Source organism: Strix uralensis, chromosome 19 (assembly GCF_047716275.1).
Source record: "Strix uralensis isolate ZFMK-TIS-50842 chromosome 19, bStrUra1, whole genome shotgun sequence".
In the NCBI taxonomy this organism is placed as follows: domain Eukaryota; kingdom Metazoa; phylum Chordata; class Aves; order Strigiformes; family Strigidae; genus Strix; species Strix uralensis.
In genome coordinates, this window is record NC_133990.1 from 13186066 (window position 1) to 13207504 (window position 21439).

The 21439-nt window shown below is 35.9% G+C and overlaps 1 protein-coding gene across 24 annotated transcripts in view; it reads right to left on the reverse strand.

Moving 5' to 3' along the window:
- Positions 1-21439, reverse strand: part of BPTF (bromodomain PHD finger transcription factor) — a 56572-nt gene that overhangs the window by 30274 nt on the left and 4859 nt on the right. For 14 of the 24 annotated variants that reach the window (XM_074889331.1, XM_074889327.1, XM_074889325.1 and 11 more), the window contains exons 2-7: positions 13193-14015; positions 5810-6033; positions 4888-5088; positions 4168-4356; positions 1315-1488; positions 984-1189 (exon numbers count right to left, since the gene is read on the reverse strand). In XM_074889331.1, the coding sequence (XP_074745432.1) occupies positions 984-1189; positions 1315-1488; positions 4168-4356; positions 4888-5088; positions 5810-6033; positions 13193-14015 (1817 nt within the window). Of the gene's footprint in view, positions 1-983; positions 1190-1314; positions 1489-4167; positions 4357-4887; positions 5089-5809; positions 6034-13192; positions 14016-21439 lie in introns of those variants that run through there. The other 10 variants (XM_074889336.1, XM_074889334.1, XM_074889337.1 and 7 more) reach the window with 5 other exon arrangements.

Below are 21439 nucleotides of genomic sequence, written 5' to 3' on the forward strand. Positions count from 1 at the left end.
AACTTTAACATTAAAAAAACCACCATCCAGGCTCCTCAGGAAGTCAAACAGGAACGCGTTTTGCTGCTCTGAATTATGGCTATTGAGGGAGAGAGCTTTGGGAAAACAGCTTCACTAAACTTAAGTAAGCTTTCTGTGAAACCCCTCCTTGGTAAATTGCAGAATTCATACATGTAGCTAAGCAAACAAATATCTTTAACTTTGAAAATATGGCACGGATAACATCACTGGTCTAATTACTCATAACTGAGTTCCAAATTTGAGAGGTTTGTGACTAAATATGCTAAATGAGAACTTACAAGGAAAACCAGTCAACAAAAATAAAATTAATACACAAATTAATAGAACAATATGCAGACAACTAACTGCAACAAACTCTTACCATTCAAAGATTTCTTTCCTGGAGAAACTGGGCTACTTAAAAAAAAAAAACAAAAACACACCACAAAAAAACCTACCAAACAACTTACAGCCACACAAAAAATTTATACCAACTGGCAGCCATTTGAGAGAGATTTCACTTTTGTCTACATCACGCTGTGCTACAATTTTGCAATGATTGTCTTTAAATGGCCATACTCTGCCAGTACAGGTTTGTTATGAACTAGAAATGTGGCTATTACCGAGTTATTCAAACAATGATCAAACACAAACCGCTGTGAAGTTGCAGTTTTGGCACACCAGTTCTGAGAGATCTGAAGACAAAAGTGGGAGAAAGTACATATAACTTATTCCTGGCTCTACAGTAAACAATTGTCTAACTGTTTATGACCAGCATGTTAAAGGAAAGGAGGTACACTGGGTCACTGTCATACCACTCTGTAGTTAGCAACAGCAAAGGAGAAGGAGGAAAAAAAGCTTCCTGTGATACTACAATTTCACCATTTGCTGATTTATTATCTCTACTTTTAAGTACCTCCACAGTCTGCCAAAATAACTTTATTTTAAAAAATATTATCAGTTTTCTAGAACAGTTTTCGTACTTCTTTGAGTTTTCCAAGATGTGCACAAACCTCTCTGCCTTCTTTATATAACTTATTTGCTTCATGTGCTGCAGCAGCAACCTGCTGGCTTTTCATCTGGCTCAACTTGCTATCTGGATTTCGTAATCTTGTGAGCATTCGCGTCGAACCTGGCGTGCCTTTTCCTGCGCCTGGAGAATCACTTCTTTCGCCATTAGATTTCTCTCCTGCCCAGGAAAAAAAGGCTTTTAATACAAACTTAAAAATTGGAAGTTTTCTATTGATGTATGGGAGTTATAAAGTAAAAATAAAATACGCATAAAATGAAAGTTAGAGACATTATTATTATTACCTATGTCCTCTGAAGTCTGGGATCCCCTCTCTGCATTTTCAGCATCATCAGGTGTCTTAATGGAGTCATTCTGCCCAGAGCCCAACTCACTACTGTTGCTGTTTTCAACATCTGACTGTAGAGGTGCAGCAGATGCACTGCTACTGTTGCTAGGGATCATCTGACCAGTTTCTTCTACAAAAGAACAACTTCATTTTTAGTTTTTCTTTTAAATTGGATCAATGCAATTTTTGCTACTTTTAAATTTTTCATCAAAGAAAAAAGTTGAATGAACATGTTTTGCTGGACTGGAAAGAAATACCCATAAAATATTAATTCCCTCCAGAGCACTGTATCTATGTAAGTATTTTTTGTTCTGTTTCAAGCAGTTTCAACTCTTAAAGTTCTGAAGAACTGAAATCCATATGTGGATGAAATATGAATATATTTTAAACACAAGGCAATTTTTTTTCAGTAGATGCACACACAGAAAACTCTCTCCTGAGACTTTGTTTTGCTTTTAGAATGCAGATTTCATGAAATTTGGTCTTCCTGCAGCTTCTATGATTTTATCTCTTTTGATTTTCTTATGCTTTAGCTGTTCCACAAAGCATACACCTTTCAGTTCCCCTCCAGTTTTCCACCAAGTCTTTGACTGTCTCCTCTTCAGCACGTTAATTCTGAGGAATTCCACAGATTTCAGATCAATTGGCACCACTATCTAAACTCCTCCTCTGCAAACTTAAAATATCAGCCTCTTCCTTACAATCTGATGGGTCTAGATGTTGCTTCAAGTTCAGTAAGACAAATGGGTTCTTGGTCCTCAGTTGTCCTTGTTACTGTCTGTCTTGACAGCTGTGGACATTATTGCCACCTCACTTGTTGCTAAGGTGTACTGCCCAAGTATGACCTTTCGACAGAAGCATCAGTCTAGCTACCTAGAAATAAATCACTCCAGCTTCCCAGTAAGAACAAGCCACTCTTCCCCCAAAACAGCACTGTCTTCTTCATTCTGTGTGAAAGAGACACAGTTTAGCTGTTTAAAAAATACGATATTATTCTGTTTCTAGAATTCTTCTAAAACATCAGGGATTCTGTCATTATTAAGAAAGGTGACAGAACAAAACCTCCTTTTGTGAAATATTCATTACTAGCAGAAAGACGATTAGGTAAATATTCTGTGTTTCTTACAAGATCCCTAACCTGAATGCACCATAGTTTCTGGCTTTGCCAACGGGGTGACCACCACTGTATGATCCATTTCCCTTTTTACTAAGAAAAAAGGTGCCTGCTGCCTGGAGGAGAGTAGAAGCATCCAAACTAGACTCTTAGTAAAAGACTCCTATCCAGATTGCATTTAACAAGGAAGGTGACAGACACATTCTCATTTTGCTTTGCATTTTACTCTTATTTTCCCCCTCTTTGGGGGTAGTTGCCTCACTGATAATGGTTCAGTATCTCTCCCTCCCTCCGAGTGTCTCAAACTGAAATTTCGTAATAGGAACACAAGTATCACTATGAATACAGTAAATTAGACTTGAGGAAGAACCCTCTTCATACACGCACACCTTCCTACAAAAATGCCCACTAGTTTAAAAATAAGATCGAAGCTTTGGAAGAAGAAAAGTACTTGTGAAAGTATAATAAAGAAATAATGATCAATATATAAGTGAATCTTTAAAATAAAATACAAACTATAAATGTGTCTGGAACAAAGTTATAGGATATGTATCTTTCCCATTATATCTCTATACAGTTATTTTAACTTTAAAATGAAACAACAAATGAGAACAGACAAAAATATTTGGTCAAATATCTAAAATATACACTTTTTGTCCCATGCACTAGGACACTTTCTGTATTAAAAAAATGTATTATGAGGCTTCGAGATTACGGATTAATCTTAACTTTCATTTCCTCCTTCTATTAACAAAGTTTATTACAAGGTTTGGATGCATTCACATTTCCAAGTTCAAGAACTGCAATCTGTATCTGAATGGGAAACTATTTCTGTAGGAGGGAAAATGTTTACTACCGCTTTTAAAAACATAACACACTGACTATGGCTACATTGCAGATTAGAGTATTTTCAAATTTTTAAGAACTGAAAATAAAATTCTAATCACTTTAACAGTAATCAGGTGTTTAAAATAACATTTGGTTATGTAGTAAAGTTTGTAATAGAATATAATTTTAAATGTAATAGAATATTATTTTAAATAGTACACTGACAATTTATGTTACACCTAATCAAGTCCCATTTATTCCTAAATCTAAGTTTGGGGGTTTGTTTTGGTTTGATTTTTTTAATTAAATAGTGTGTATTACTACTTTTGAATCACCGATATGGCAGAAAAAAGCATGTTAAAATACAAGAGCCTCTGTGCTTATAATTCTGAAGTGTTTTAAAATCCCTAGCATGACAATTTTAATCTTGACATTTCAGGGCAATGGTTTACTCACGTGAATGAAAATACTTTGTTAGTAATTTATACAGTAAATAAGAGGTTAAAATAATAAACAAGCCAGCAGCAAATTAGATTTTGAAATAAACTTTGATAGGATGCTAACAATCGTTATGGACCACTATGGAAAAATAAAATATACAGAAAATAGAACACAAAAAGCTTAGCCATAGTCATCTTTGGAAGGCATGGAAACAAATGCTAATGTCACGGAGGGCCACAAATTTCAAGCACTAGTTGCAAGAAAATTAACTTTGAAATGTTAATGACAACGTAGCAGTAAAGGATGGCACTGCAAGCAAACAGCATGAGTGATATACGCTGTGAATGGTTTTAGTGGACAAACTGGATAGAAAAACTTAACAGATTCCCCAAATTACAGAGGCATTGGTAACAGTGCCTTCTGTACCTGAGAGTTCCTGAGGGAGCTCTGATGCCACCTTCTTCTCTGCCACGTTGTTGCTATCAAGGGTTTCTGACTGACACCCCATTGCGTTCTTGCCTTCAGAGCAACTAGTCTCTCCTGCAGAAGGATTTGTGTTGCTGTCATCAGTGCTTGATGTCACAGAGTTACTTTTATCCCCAACGACTGTTGCCTCTATAGTAAAACGCACAACAAAACTTTAGGGATATTCTTTAGTATGTCTTAGGATGTCATTTGGCATCATCCATAGAAAGCAACTTCAGCAGCTTTGTTTGTTTGATAATGCTGAAAAACATTGAGCTCTTTTTTTTTTTTTCCTTTTTCTATGAGATAGCATTGTCTCAGAATCAAAGAACAGGCTATTTAATTCTGATGAGGAAAACAATGTTAAAAATGATGTAATATTGCTTACTACAAACGTGTTGTTCACAATCTGTAAGTGTTACGTGTACCTCAAGCGAAGGTATCTACAAGCTACCTGTATTTAACCTGAAAAGTAGGAAAACCAGTGAAATTACTTAAAAAGAAAAACAATTATAATATACAACCACAAAGGAACTAACAAGTATCACCTATTACTAAAAAATAACTTACAGAATCATACATAAAAAAAAAATCACATTAACACTTAAAGAAATGTGAGGATCTTAACTAAAGATTCACTTTACTTAAATGAAGTTGTTAAAGCACAGTCAGTTTCTTTACCTTCTGTTTTCACTTTTTCCGCATCTTGCTCAGTGGGTGTTTCCTCAGTTTTATCTTGGTCTCCAGATTCTTCCTTGCCTCTCTCAGCATCTGTCTGGTCATTATCAATGTCACTTTTGGCCTTTTCTGCTTCATCATCTGCTGTGTTTTTGTCTTCCACTATTTCTCCTTTTCTTGCTCTGATAATGTCCAAGATTTCATCTACGACAGAAATTATGTTGTCATCAATAAACAACAAGCCATGACCTACAGAGCCACTGAGCAGAAATAACATAAATACTACTTCTTTACTACTTCTTTTCAGTGAGACAAAACATCCAACTTCTTACCACTTTTCCCCACTTAGAAGCAACACTTCCAAAGATTTATTTATTGATTTCTCAGAGTTATGCATTTATATAGCGATGACTTAAATCCATTTTTAAACCTGAATATCTAATCTTTATGTCTTCCCTGGAACCAAAGTTCAAACCTCCACAGATTTATATTGCAATTTATTGCTCCAAGGTAGATAAATTAAGGTGGTGGCGAACTGCAGAGGAGATATGCATTCTTCCACACTGTCCATAATATTGGAGCTCTAATATTTTTGCCACTCCAACTCCCATTAGACTGTTAAATGCTTATTATATACATTTTTATATATAAAAGACAGTACATCAAGAAACATTTGACAGTTAACACAGCTCCACCCCAACACCTGGAATGATCACAATCTGGCACACCCTAAGCATATCAAGAATCCGAATCATTCAGGACATCCTGGAATACATGATACATAGTCCTACAAGAAGTCAGAACTAAAGAGCCATGCTGGTACACCTGCATGATGCTTCTCCATCAACTTCGTATGATAAGATAAATATTAATAGTATTTGAGTCAAAGTGCAACATCTATTCCCATTAAACAAAATATTCGTACCGTTTGCTGCAGAAAGGAAAGACTTGTTGTTGCCCCTTGCTTTATTAGTAAGGTCTTCTGTCACATCCATGTGCCGATGAATTTCTTCACGCATTTCTTCCAGAGTTTTGCATAGGTCAGCTTCCCAGTAATCTTTGTCTAGGCATTCAATTAACTCTGCCAGCTGTATCTTTGTGCTATAGTACCAGATTTTCTTATCCTTCTCACTTTCTGAATCTTCCTCTCTGTAAGAGTATTTTAAATATTGATTTAAAAATATCTGGATAAATGACAAAAATTAGTATCAGCCTGTTTTTTGCAGAAAACTATTAAACACCAATACCTGAGTGTGAATAAACAAGTCACTTGAGGACAGTCATATGCATCCAGTTTAGTACCCAAATACTCCTTTCTCACTTCCCCTCCCTTTCTTCATTCCCTCAGTTCACATGACAACTTCCTCAGGAAAGCTTCTGAAGAGTCCAATCTGGCAATAATGTTTATTCTCATTATATTTACTGTTACTGTAACCAGTAATCTGCTATTAACTCTCAAACAATTTGCAGTGAAAGAGGGAACGGCTCCAGAATCTATAAAGGGTAGTGTTTCTGACTGCATATTCAGGAAATAGCAAAGTTAAGAAATTCAAAGTGTGGAATGTCACATTCATAAAATACTTTACATTAGCATCTCTATGGCATTCACCTGTGCGAGCACCACTAAGGGACAAAAGACTCATAATAAGATCCTTTGAAAAGACCAAGGGATTTCCACATTTTTTATCTGGGGTGCTCCATGACACCACAAGCCCAGACAAAACTACTGGAGAACCACAGTGTCAAAAGCATCTCTACAGGGTCACCAGACCCAAGGGTGCTCTGTGAATCTCTCGGTAACGCGCTCTCCCACAGTGCTGGGGAGCGTAAGGAGGACGCTCGAAGCGGTTCTGCAGAAGGCTGCCTGATTTCAGCTCGGCTTGTTAGGTCCTGCTCAGCACCAACAGCCAGATCCAGGCTGGCTGGGGGCAGGACCACTCACTGCCACAACACACTCTAGCACTCCCAATATTTGGAACACCGTACAGGGTGACACAATTATCGGCCTGGCTTTCACGTGGGGAAGAGGAGCAAAACTACTGCTACTTGTAAAAGCATTAGAGACCTACGGCTCACTAATAATCCTAAACCAAATTGTCAATAGGACTGGTAAGATGACTGTAATTTGAAAGATCTACCCTGGTAAGGTTTGTTTTGTGTTCCTCTCTACTGGCTGCCTCCACATGGCTTATACATTAAAGACAGTGAAAATTGACCTCAGATACTCAGAAAGACAAATAACTGTAAAGCAAACTTGATTGTCATCTATCTACTATCTTCCACATTCTATTTATGAAACAACTGTAATATTTGCAACTCAATCAGAACACTACTAAAATAAGGTGCTTATGAAGTCAATAATGGCAACATTACTCAAAATTCAACTACTAATTTGTCACAACCACTACCACAAAAGAGACTTTTGGTTTTGATGATAAAACCTGGTGTGTTGCAAAGAAATATTATCATTTCTCTCATAAAGGCCTTTGCTCATAAAAAGCAACTAATTCTACTTTATCCATTTACTCCTCTAGGCTACCAGTAACTTTCCATTAGCTTTAACAGGTTAACATGGCTAAGTTTGACAAGTTTTCTCAGAAAACAGCTAATTTCAGGAAGACTGCCCACATACTACACATCAAAAAGTAGCAGCTGAACACTGATAATAATTTGACACTATGGAATAGTCTATGCCTGCAGACTTCCATGTTAAAGAAAGATTATTTAAATGACATTTCCTCTAAACCAAGAAAATTATTTACTAACAATAGGAATGGCAGCACCTTTATTATTGTTTGTGAACAAAAGCCACAGAAAAGGAAGGTAACGGAAACACCCAAGAACTAAGGTGGAAGAGGAGATGAGAATGCAAGAATACAGCTTTATACAGCAAGAGGAAAGAAAAGGATGAAACAAAATGCTTAACTAAAAAGGACAGGGCAAGTCTGCCTTCTGAATTTTCCCTGGCAAATGTCCAATGGAAGTGGCGAGAGCAAGACACTGGCAGAGCAGCAACTGTAAGGTTGTTCTGCTCCTTACAAACATGACTGCAGAATATAACGCTGGTGCTGAGTTTATAGTTTAATTATTTCTTAGCTCACCAAAAAGGGAACTTTAACCTTTCATTTTGAACCCCTAGCTCATTACACTACTATTTGCTAGATAGATATGCCATTTATACATCTTCTTACATGACCTAGATATGCAACAATATGAATGTTTTATATAGTCTCATTCCATGAAGTAAGGCTGTGCTAGTACCCATTTGCCAGACAAGCAGCCTGGGCACAGAGGCTTGTATACCTTGCTCAAATTCCCATGGTGATCATCCAAGTGTTTTCTTCTTTTTCCACTTTCGCCCCCCATTTAGCAAATCAAACTGATACAGCTATGCTAATGCATCCAGGATGCATATGTATGTCACCTGAAAATCCCAAGAAGCATCTGTCTTCTCCTTTCACAACACTTCTTTCTATTCTAGTGTTACAAGGTTCTACTGGACTGACAAGCAATTAGCTGTTATCTTCAATTTCCCTGTATAACTCAAGAAAAAGCCATCAGTACTAGTAAAGGTATGTTGTATTACAGGCCAATAAAACCGAGGGGCACACTGTGAAGAATCAAGACACTGGACCACAAAGAAGAGAGTATTCTGCATGAGGCACCTAGAGCTAATTAATCTTTCCATGTGTGATTCCAGTCCTACCCATTAGAGAATTGCTCAGATAATATTCTAGAAATGGACAATGAGGTTATCCAAGAGTATTTTATTTCCCTTTTACTTAATTTATATAGGGTTTTCAGCATAGAATTTCTTTTTAATTTAAGGCTATCACAACCTTAGTAACAGAAGTTCAGGAACTAGCTTGACAAAAGTACAGACATAAAATGAAATTGGCACAAGCTTGCTGTTATGTATGCTTACACAAAACTCATCTTTGGTCAGACTTCTTTTCAAGATTCAGGTGTACATCAGTGGAAGCCTTGGAGTGCTCATTACCAACTAACAGTCAAAGAACTACCGCAGAAAGCATTCTATGTGATCCACTTTGGCAAAGTTAAACTAACTTTCCCTGAACACCTTCTTGCATTGGCTAAAGGGACACTACTTTTACCCTTTGAAGAGATCAGAGAGGCTATCATAAAAAGAAGATGGAAAGATGCAAGTCCACATGAGGACCAATTCCCAATGTTTTTCCCTGATAAGACAGGCAGATTTGCCAGCTTGGTGCTGGACAGGTCTCCTTAGTCTCCAGGGGACTCAGTTGAGTCACATAGATTAAGTGAGGCCAAGCAAGGGAGAAAAGAATCACACAAATATTTCCTACCTCTTTCAGCCTCCTTTGCTGCCAGAAACTATTCACTGGCAGGCTTTAGAGGCAAGTTTTAAGACTGATGAAAATGACAACACAGAAGAAGCTAGAAACTTTCAAGTAGCAAAGTAGATACGCCCCATCCCGAATTCCATGCTGACACAATTAGAAACTGAAGAATTCAGTAAATTGTTTAAAGTAATCTATTCCAATGAAGATCCAAAACCTTTTTAGTTAATTGGAGAAAACAGAGGAGGACCCACTAAGAACATAAACCACATGACAAATCTTGCAGAAAAAAAGCTGAAACTGTTTTTGACCATTGAAGAAGATACATTCAATGTAGGAATAACATTTTGTGTCTTATTTCTGCTATCAAAATGAAAGCCAAACAATGTTTCATTATTTTCTTTCATAGCCATACGACAAATCCAAAGCATCTCAGTATTTCTGGAAAGTTAACGTGTTAAAACACTGCTGCAGTTTACTAGGAGAATGCAAGTCAATTAATTGTTGTTAATTGCAGAAATAACTTTAATAGGCAAAACCAACACAACTGACCCAGAGATATCATCCTAAATTTCTTAACAGCTTGAAACAAAACCTCAGGAATTAATTTTCTCCTGTTTGTTTTTTTTTTACATCTTGTTGATATTTGCTCATGGGGATATATGAGAGGAGACCTCCTCAGTGTCCACTTCTCCATCTTTGTAAACTAGAAAAGATGGAAAAGAGAAACAAAACCACAATGATGGGCTTCAACAAGGCTTATTACCCTCAGGCAAGTGATGAGCACGGAAATAACATGTAACACTAATACATAAAAGTATCAGTGAACAACAAGTCTACATAACCTTTAAAAGATGGGAAAACCAGTGGTATGATGGATTTGTAACCTTTATAATGGGAGAAGTAAAAGGCCCCCAAAACCCCTTTGAAAAACAAAAAAAAGCAAGAATTTAGGATTTCAGTTCTCTAATCCCCCTCAGCAAGATTTCAAATTTGTGTTTGTGCAGATTAGTTTTAGATCTATTAATTTCCACTGATATATCTGATCACATGGCATTGGTGAATACACCCTATTCATTTTAATAAAGTTGATAGGACACTCTAATTTCATGAATCTCCGGTTTTAGCATTTGGCAGTTATCCTTTAAGTTATCCTTCAGTTATTCAAGATATCTGGTGTGGTTTGACCCTGTTCAGTATGTAGATGGTTGGTTTTTCAATACAGCATGCTTACTGAATCTAAAGGATATTAAAAACTGAAAGTACAGAGTTTAATATCTATGTAAATTAAAGCTGTAATTCTCTGGAATTTAGTTATTCAGTAAATAATTTTGTCCCCTTATGAACTGGCTTTAGCATAAAGTTTTAAAGCACATTATGCATAAATTTAATTATGTCAAAGTTCTATGAAAAGTCCAGTGTTATTGGCTGATTCTGTACTTCCCACACTGCTCTGTTAAAGAGTACTGCTGCTGTAGATCCACCAGAACAGCTGTTTTTTCTTCTGCTTTCATCAGGAGGATTTGAAAAATTCTTAATCCAAACCACATACTTCAGAAACAGCTTGTGTTGGAAGCATACACAGGTATATTTACCCTAGCAGAAGGCCTGATATCTAATAGCAACAGGAAGGATAGGGACTAGCAGGGAAAGAATCTTTCAACCTAGATGATCTGCATGAGAAAACAAAAGAAAGTCAGGAAACAATTAATGGATGAACTGCATTTCTTGTCTTTGTAAACGTAAAAATGCTTTTCTATGTATGTCTGAAATACTTTAAATCACTAACAAAAAAATCAGTAAAATGGAAAACCCAGTAAAACTTTTCCTTTTGCTGTATTGTTTACAGTCCTCACCTATTTTGATTTAAATGGAATACTGATGTATTTTCTCTTTAAACAAATCCCAATTAGGATACAAAACTTACATTCATAAAACTTAATTTATGACTTCTGAAACAAATATTTTGCCCACTGAACTCCTAATAGGAATGCAAGATCATTAAAAAAAATAAATTCAATACATTTAACCTTTGAAGATGTCTTTTCCACTGCAGTAAAAATTATTACCGATGTGCTAGAGAACAAACTTTCACATGTATAGATTTCAAAGGATCAAGAAGCACCTGCATGATTTATTTTAGTCTGAAATACCTTGAAGTACTGCCTGTATCAAAACTTTCTGAACATCAAATATTCCACTTCATTGGGAAAAAAAACCTGTTTCACAGATCAAGTTCAGTCAAAAATAATTACCAACCTGCCTACATATTGGAGGGAAAAAAAGCCTGCCTATTTATCTTAAAATCACCTCCTGAGTGATTCTCTGGATTTATGTTTATTCACAGACCTCTAATGGTGAGCAGAACATAATCGTTCTGCCAGTACAGTGAGACAAACCAATCTTTAGAACAACCTTTTTCCTCAGAGTTTGAAAGGAAAGATACAAAAACCACGCACAGAGAAGACTATAAGTTATTAAAGCACAGGTAACTAGAGCAAAAAGAATATCAGCTACATGTCCTTCACAACCAGTTTTTTTTGTGAAAAATCAAACTTGCAACTAATTTTCTGGAAACAGAAGGTAGAAAATGATGGATGAGGCAATGGAAAAATCAGGGTATCAACAGTTTCAGGCTGGTCATGACATCCTGCTGAACCATCTGAATGATACAGCATATACTGTAGAGCATGTGATTGAGTATAAACATAGCGTATTAAAAAAAAAAAGATAAAGGATTCCCTACATCTTTGAAAAAAGATTACTTGACACTACTGTGGCATTTATAACCCAGAGAAACTAAAAATAATCAAACACGGACTCTTTTACAAGTGTGGAAGAACAACATAGGAAACAAAGAGCAGCAATAACACTTCAAAGCATCAGCTAGCAATACATTAGAGAAAGGGCACTATATTTTAAAGGACTAAAATGAGTCTTGTTGCAAGATGTAACACCACCAACAGTCCTCACAATCCCTTTCAAAGACACTAGCTAATAGCTTAACATTCACTGTAACCTCTTCTGTATGAAATTCTGTTAGGGTATCCAGCTGTGGCTTATTTTCTTCACAATACTGAATAGGAAACTGTATTTCAAGAAATCTAGTAAAACCTCTTCATTTTTCCTAAATTAATACCACCATTAATTTCACTTAAATATTACTTCTCCTCCATTATGAGAACAATTACATAAGAACAGTCTTTTACAAGAAAAAACAATCTTTAGCTATTTTCCTGTGAAAAATGTAGAAGTATTTTTATAATTTCAGATTCAACTTTTCAGGTAAAAAAACCCAGGGCACAATGCCCTCACTAACAACGGTTTGATTATTATTAATGTTTTGAGATACATCAGCATCTCAAGACCAACCAGTAACAGAAAATTGTGTTAAACATACATAACAGGACATCACTTGAAGACAGGCATTTCTTGCAATTTTGCAATTCTTGCACCTATAGAAGTGTTCACATACAACATCTTATGCATTTCTAGTTAATAGCTATGGTGAATACCTTTGAATGCTTCAAAGTCTTTGCTTCAAAGGCAGACCGTCAAACCAGTACCAGCATCTAACAGCCAAATACTATCTAAGCAGGTGATAGTACACCAGAACTAGTGTCCCATAAACCATGGGATCACAAAGAGAATTAAACTACTTTTCATTAACTTTCACAAGAAACTTCAGAGCTCTCATTAAAATTCCCTTTCTTTTCTTCACATTCACATGTTTTAGGCACATTAAAATCAAGCTGAAGGCCCTGGTTTTTTTCCCCTTTTTATATATAGATTATGACAATACTTATTTTGGAGAAAATTGATGGATTAATTACACGGTCTTTAGAAATCTACTTACAGAACAGCAAGCAACGGTCTTATCTAAAGAAAACAGTTTTCAGATGGCAACAGCAACTTACAGGATATATCAAAAATACATTAAATACAATATTATTGTTCAGAAAATATGAAATTATTAGTTTACTTACATTATGATTCTTCTGTTCAGGAACCAATATTTTCGTCTATGCCTGTCATATCCAATAGGTTCATGTCGAATGTATGGTTTATTTTTTTGGATTTCAGCAACACAGTCAGTTACTCCAGGCACCTTATGTGCTACGCAGACCTCACACTGCCATTCATCTTCTGGTACCTCTTCAAGAGGTGGTTTCACGCACTCCAAATGGTACACAGCTGAGCAAGTTTCACAGCAAAGCAAATCCCCAAGTTTGTGACAAACCCTACAATGATCATCATACTGAATAACACCTTCTGACATTAACTCTTCACGTGCAATGTTTGTTGTAAGAAACTGATCCACTAAGAACTGCAGAACTTTGATTTTATTCTCTACTGGTCCATAAGGATAGTCCTCTGTCTCTTGGTAAGGAAGAACATGATGGTATTCCTTGTCACTCTCACAATATACCCGCAGAACCTCTGGCCACGTCATTCCATCTATGAAATACAAAGTGGAATTAACGCTATCTTTGAGGTCAGCAGGTCCAAAGGTAGTATTTGAAGTGTCTTCTTCACGTAAAACTGCTTTTAAAAGCACTATATGCATCTCTGCCATAAGTGTGCACTGCTCTTGACTTACCAGAGCAGCACAGAAGTCCTCAAAACGAAAAGGAGAGAGGCGTAAAACAGTGCCAAAGTTCCTTAGTACCTCATAGATGGCAATAACATTCATTATATGCTCACTAGGCACCATTAAGTCCTCTGAGGATTTAGGAAACTCCAAGGGTGGGATATCTTTTTCTTCCAATATTGGAGAACGAGGACGATGCACTCTTTGTCTTCTCCTACCTGGAATAAAAACCAACAGTAAGAATGTTGCCATTCAGAGATCAACATGTTTAAACATCTATCATCAATGACTGTGTCAAACTTTCTAAACTACTGCAAATTAAGGATTCACATAAATGTGATAATTCAGCTAATAACCTTATACTTTAATTAACAGTATGAAAATAAAACACACAAGATATCTGAAGTTTTGCTTTAGGCACTCAGAGCAGCTGCATTCCCCATATAGTGTACTGAATCTTTAAAATGACATCTAGAATTTTAATTGTTTAAACGAGTTAAAAAGAAAGACATTTCCCTTAGCCAAAATATTAATTTAGAATTTCTACTCATTCAGCATGACTAGTTTATCATTCCTTTTTGGAATTTTAACTTTAAACTTGAAGCATCAAGCTTCAAACAACAGATCTTTTGTATTAAAATATTGCAAGCTATTCTCCTATCCAGCAATAGTATACAGGAAAGATCATTTCAAGCAGATGTCTTAGGACATCAATTTCAATCAAATTAAAATACAAAACAGAACCTAAATCACTTTGTACACTGCTTTCTAACTAGAATATTTCTCCTGGATACCTACAAGCCAGACATGAAAGTTAAACGCGATGTTTTATGAAAATGCTTCAGGAACTCCCAATATTGCAAACCAAACCAAACAACCCCACCCCCATGCTTCAATAAAACAGGAGAGATATCCACAGAATAGAGGAGGAGGTAGAATTATGGAAGGACAAAGCTTAACACAGAAAGCTAATCTGAAGAGCTGTCCCACCACCTAAAACAAAAGACACTGAGCATAATTAATTCAGTCTCAGATGCTAATTCAGATGGGATGCTACCCTTTCTTCCCTTTAATTCCACTATCCTTGATGCCAAGCAGAAGGAAAAACAAGAGAGGAAAGTTTCTGTACCTGGCACTACTAGACAGATGAAATATTTCAATCTTCTATCAAAATAATGAAAAAGTATCCAGCTACATGCAACTATTTTGCAGCTATCAGTTAAAGTATTAGGATGCACTCATTAAACCTACTTCCTTTTTTTAAAAAAAACAATCAAGTTTCAACTATCCCATAAATATCTTGGTTTAAAACCAAGAACTGAGATGAAAACTGCTTTTAGGTCCACTGGTAAGCATATTAAGATTTTGGTCTAAAACTGAATTTCATAATTATCAATTCTATACGGAAAAGTGGTTGGCAGGATGCATTTTATTCTGAGAAAATCCAAAGGAAAAAATAAGCTGTCCATAACAGCTATTTCATATGCACACTTTAATAAAAAGTGACATATATTACACATTGTGTGATCTGAGACTGAAGAGTGACACAAGCAGTATTCTGGAATTTTAAATTTCACATTAATAATTTTCTGATCAAATTCTGTGCGTAACAGGACTGCCCCCTCCCAACTGGTTCAAGGAAATTAAGAGATAAAGTAAGTTCCAGTCATCTTAGATGCTACCATTATGATGAAATGGTTCTCTGTGGCATTTGTTCAACCCACCCTACTCCCTCCAATACTCCCATAAATACAGGAAATAAGTCTAATAGGGAATGGGGAAAAAAACCAAAACAACAAGAAGTCCTGCTAGGGCAAGCAGATAACCAAAGACAGATCCTGCTGAATCTAAAAACACCATCATTAAAACTTTAATTCACCAAAAAGGGAAAAACAAGTTATCAAAAAGAAAAGCTACCTTTAAGAAACATCTTGATGTGTAACAGACAGTTTGCCAAATGATTCCAGAAGAAAAATAAATCAATCTTTGAGCTAGTATGGCAAGATGACACCAGATACATTTCTCCCTCAAACTTTAAGGAATGAAATCTTATGCAACAAATTAGACATTCTGAAACAATATAGAAGATGAACTGCCAGATGTTTCCATTACAGAAGTAATGGGTCAACATCATCTGCGTATAAAAATAAATTTCCAAGTTTAGTTAAGTTTGAGTTCTGACTGTGGAAAATGAAAGAATGCTTGTATGACTGTCTTCCAATATGCTTCTGCACAAATCAGTGGAAAATGTTTTAATCATGGCAAACACACAAAAACACGGGAGTTTCACAGCCAGGCACAAAGCAATCGTTCTTACAGCAAGAAGTATCTAGATTAAACCCAATTTTTCCATCATCGTGATCCAAAAATCATATATGCATAAACCAGAGTTGCTTTAATTAAAAGACTCCAAAGCAAAAAGCACACACGCACACTCACGGATTAAACTACTTTAGGGTCCTGAAGCTTCCTTCAAGACTGCAGGACAGCGTAGGACCAGTCCTAGTAGGCTGTCATGCAAGACAACAACAATGCAGAACAGATATTCTGAAATCACTAATGGTCTTCACAGAGCCCAAATATCACAAAAAGCTGGCAGAGCTATAAACTAGGATTCTTTTCAGTGTTTGCAATTGCAGCAGAAAAACGTGTCTGTCACACAGTAAAGCCATAAAAGTAACAGCTTTTCAAGGAAGAGAGCAGCAAGAATGATAACCCTGGTTTACCTAAATTAATCAGAAGTGACAAGCCCTCCAAGTAATTCTAGGCAAAGATAAACTAGAATGAAGGAACACTGCTGAAAGAAGCAAAGACTCCTTATCTCCTCTCATTTGTTGAGATTTTCTACCCTGAGAACAAAATTATAATTGTCCTATGCATTATTTTTATCCTTTACTGAAAAAACCAGACTCCCCATACACCATCTTTGTTGATGTCTCTTTCACAAGAGATAAGCACTGGTATATTTTTTACATCAAATTAACAGGAGAAGCAACAAAAGAACCTTAAAACAAGGCATTCCTATATTTTCTGAAAAAGTTAAAAGAGTTCTCTAACACTTCCTCTTACAAAGGAAGCATATTGGTGCAATTAGAGATCTAGAATAAACACGTTATCAGGACACAAAGTATGTCACAATACCGTAATAAAGAATTGTACTTTGGTGCAAGTACAATGTAACCGTGTGGTTGCATGATTCACACCACTCTTCACCTTCTATTTAAACCAATTTACATATTTCCACATTTGCTTTGGTATAAAGCACAGAACTTCCAAAAGTAATTGTAAAACTCATAGTTTAGACAGTAAGGAAAAACATATTGCACGCTTCATCTGTCCACTACTTTGTGTTACACCTCACAGTATGCAGCACAGTTACTACACTATACCACTCAACACTCCCAATCCATACTGTAAACCACACACCACATCTCAAAAGCTCAAATAATTTCTCTTTTCAGACACCAAACTGCTTTGAACAATTCTGCACTGCATATAATCTGGTTTCCAGAGCTAAAAAAGCAAAGTATTCAAAGATGCAGAACATTTTAGAAAGAAATGGTACCTAGACATATTTTTCTTGAATGGCTTGGGGGCACGGTATTTTGTATTTACGTTCTGGTTTTTTTCTTTCCAATTTCATTTTCAATTTGTCATTGATATTCGCTGTACTAGGTTGAACAGAATCTGAAGTCAAGAAAAGGATCACAAAGTGTGATTTGGATACTCAGAAATTCCAAACATTTTGTGCTTAAATGTATTACTGTTCGATGCATCAACTGCAATCTCAAGAAACACTCCATATACATGTAAAAAACTAAAACTCTCCCCCCCCCACCAAACCAACAAAACCGAGCAGCCTAATGTCCAGTGAAAAAGATGGACATTCTCTGCCAAGGTGCTCATAAATCTTGAAGCATTTTACGTGGCTGCTGAACTTTGATTAAAAGTGTAGGCCAACGGAATACGATATAATGATGTCGAAGTGCTGGAGTCTCTCTTTTGAGCTGAAATTTTTGTGTTCTAGGGGTTGGCTGGATAACGCCCTCCCTTGCCATTAGCTCAGACAGCTGAAGAAAGGCAGTTTTGAACTCCAAATAAGGACGCTAGGCTTGTTGGCAATTCTGATAATAACAATTTCTTCACTGCTAATTATCTGCAGTGTTCTGACATCCCATACAGCTCACACTACTTAGAAGCAGCTTCAACTTCTGTGAAGGTTTCTGAAGATCACAGTTCATGTTTACCCAACTGTTCCTTCATATACACAAAAAAATCCCTCAAAATTTGAAAAACGTTTTCCTACAATAAGCATATCCAACTTTTCAAGCTCTTCACTTTCAAGGAAAAAATCTCCTCTCTTCCACAAAGCAAATTGTCTAATGCTTGAATCTGACATCCACTCATGGACAAAAAAACCCGAACAACTTTGGTCTCTTCAAACATTTATATGTTCAAATTATTTTATTTTTATTTATTTTAGAGATTCTGGGATTTGACAACAACTTTTCTTTTGCTTTACTTCTTGTCATTCATCATGGATTTTGCCCTCCACAGGGAATTTTGAGTACTATCTGTGAGAAAAAGTGTTAACTGAAATTTAATTGATTATTTAATCAAATTGATTAAATAATCAATTTAATTACTTCAATGTAAATATTTAAGAGGGAAGTGCAAGCTTGTGTAGACTATACAACTGACGATTACACAATAACAAAGTTATTTTGATTTGAGACACTACATATGTGCGTGACATTAATTTGTACTCAAAATAATAACATGGAAGTGAAATAGTGTAACAAATATTGCAGTGCAATGATCACATTGAGCAGTCACAATTACACTGTTGCTCTCTCTCCTTAACTTTGTATTACTGCGTCACCTACTGCCATTTTCAATTTCTCTTGGTATAGTTTAAATAACTTTGGCTAAATCATTTTTATGATTTGCCCTGAATAATTTCCCATTTGTGGAAATCTCCTCTCATAGCAGCAGATTTTTGCTTCAAGTCGAAAATGCAATATGTACTACTTTGTCTGAAACAAAAAACTTCAAGAGGATTTCAGAGCAGGTGTACTAGCATCTGCTAGAAGTTACTTCTCCTTCCAGCACCACCACCACCTGACTGACTGAACTTCAAACTAATCTACATGTATCCTCTCTAAAGGAAGTCAATTTACTCACACTGAAGTTTCCCCAAATGGACTCAAGTTTTATTACACATTAATTGTATACTTCTAAGATCGTTTCTGCATATTAATCAAACCCCTGAATCAATTTCCACCTTCAAGTTTGAGCCAGTACAAAGAGAAAAAACGTCCACTTCTACACCATTCAAATTCCATAGCTTTATTTAGAAGGATAACTGATGCGCCGATAGCCTTCTGCTGCCACGACTGGACTATCTACAGGATCCAGATCATCTTGAGTGTCTCAACATTATACTTTTATCTAGCACACGCTTCTTTTAAATCACATTCCTTCACTAGTTGTCTCCAAAAGTGATGAAGTAGTCTGCAATGGTTGCCTCTCCCTATTTTTAATTCTCTAGTTGAAGAGCTGCCTGTAATTAAGATTAAAGAGTAAACAATTTTATTCACATGGCACATTTAATTATAGATATTGATAATTACAGTCTACGCTTACCATAATCTATTAAAATAATTTATATTACAAATATTTAAGCAAACACACTAATGATATTTGAAATAAAATGAAGTTCTGAACTGAAGTAACAGGCTGAGCACCCAAAACCAGAATTTACTGAAGCACCTGAAAAAGCCAATCTTTCTTTATTTTTATTTTTTAATATTTCCATCTATTTAATCTATTTGGTTAAAATGTTGATCCTTTCAAAATTTAGAAATTAAGTGGAGTTTTGATTTGCTCCCCTGCCCAGATTATTTTTTGGCTTCAAGTTCCACAAGTCAAGTCAAACTACACTACTCTTACATAAAAGTCCATCGTTAGTAAAATACAACTGGGTTGGTTTTGTTTTCCAGATCATGAGTCACTATAGAAACTTCTCAACCTAAAGACCAATTGGCAGTTATATGATGTCCTGGAACCACGAGTACTCCTTAGAGAAGATGCCCTCTCCTACGTTTTCCTTCCTCCTGGAAATTTCAGCTTTTCACCACCCTCCTAAACTTACTAAGGCTGTCCTATTTTTGTTTAGTGCTAATAAATATACAATAATCAGACATTTGCTGTCCCATATTACTTTGCACCAGGCAAGTTTCAAATGAGAATGTACAGATCACTGAGAAAACTGGAAACAGTTGATGAAAATGTGTAAGAGAACATTTTTCGTGTTTTTCTTTTCTTCTTTTTTTTTCCCCCACAACAGAATGCATAAACTGAATATAGCTACATGTTTGTCACAATATCCAAACTGGTTCCTTAATTAAAAGTCAACCTCTTGGGAGAGCATTTGCTCATCTTACACCAAAGAAGAAAAAACAGTAAAATGAATCAGTTTAACATAAACTAAGAATATATTATGAAAAGGAGTACCAAAATAGAAAAATCTAAATCTTTTTCTTGGGATGGGTCAAAATTAAAGGCTTTGACTTATACAAAACACTTTTTTCCCTTTTAAAAATGCTAACATGACAATCAACATGTTTCTAATATTCACAAGTCAAATAACCTCTTCCAGAAAAATTTTCTGGAAGAATAAGATGCATTTGTAACTACTTGTAAGTGCAGCTCCAATCTGAATATTGTTCTGCCACAATTGTACCTAACTGAAATTTATTTATTTACCTGGAAAAAGAAAAAAACCACCCAACCACAAACCAGATTAAACTTAACATCTAAACCCACATTAAAAATGAGACATTCCAAGCACCACAAAAGCTTTGGAACTTGAAGCACAAATGAAAAAATAACCAATTACTAGACTAGGTCCCGAAAGCACCTTCCTGAGAGTGCTCATATCGCAGAAATTCTCAACATGAGCTCCTAAGTTAAGACTTAACTACTGCCTTGCGTTGTGCAAAACTAGGTCTTTATGTTCTTTGGAAACTTTAACACTTTCAGCTGTTTATTTTCTCAGTTTGTACATCTGTCAGTAGTACACTTCTAATCAAACTAGGGTTCTCTGCTGATTTTATACTAAGAATTTAATTTCTCAATATTAAGGCTATCAATACACTCTCAGTAGGAGCCAGGAATACAAACCTCCTATATTCTAAGGTATCATTTTAATATTTGGATAACTAATGCAAGACAAATAGCAGATGAGATCCCACACTGTCATTCTGAGAAGTACTCAGAGGGACAACCCTTTTGTGCCTAGAACTCATGCAAAAAAAACCCAACAAAGGTAGCACTAACAACGATGTTCAGGCACATTCTGACAGACAATTTCTTAGCTGGGACACACTCAGTCTAAGCTGTAACTAATTTCAGAAGTTAGTGAGCCCTGAGAGCCAGCCTCAGTCTACTGAAATCTGCATTTATTCACCTTACACTAGTTCTATGCAATACAACAGTCAGCTATGGAATTTTACTGCAGACCTACCAAAAAAGTTTGCACAATAAACTCACCTGCAGTACATCAAATGATTCTACCTTTTACAGCATACATACTTTGATAACAGGACGGTATTTGCTGCACAGACCTTCTTAGATGACT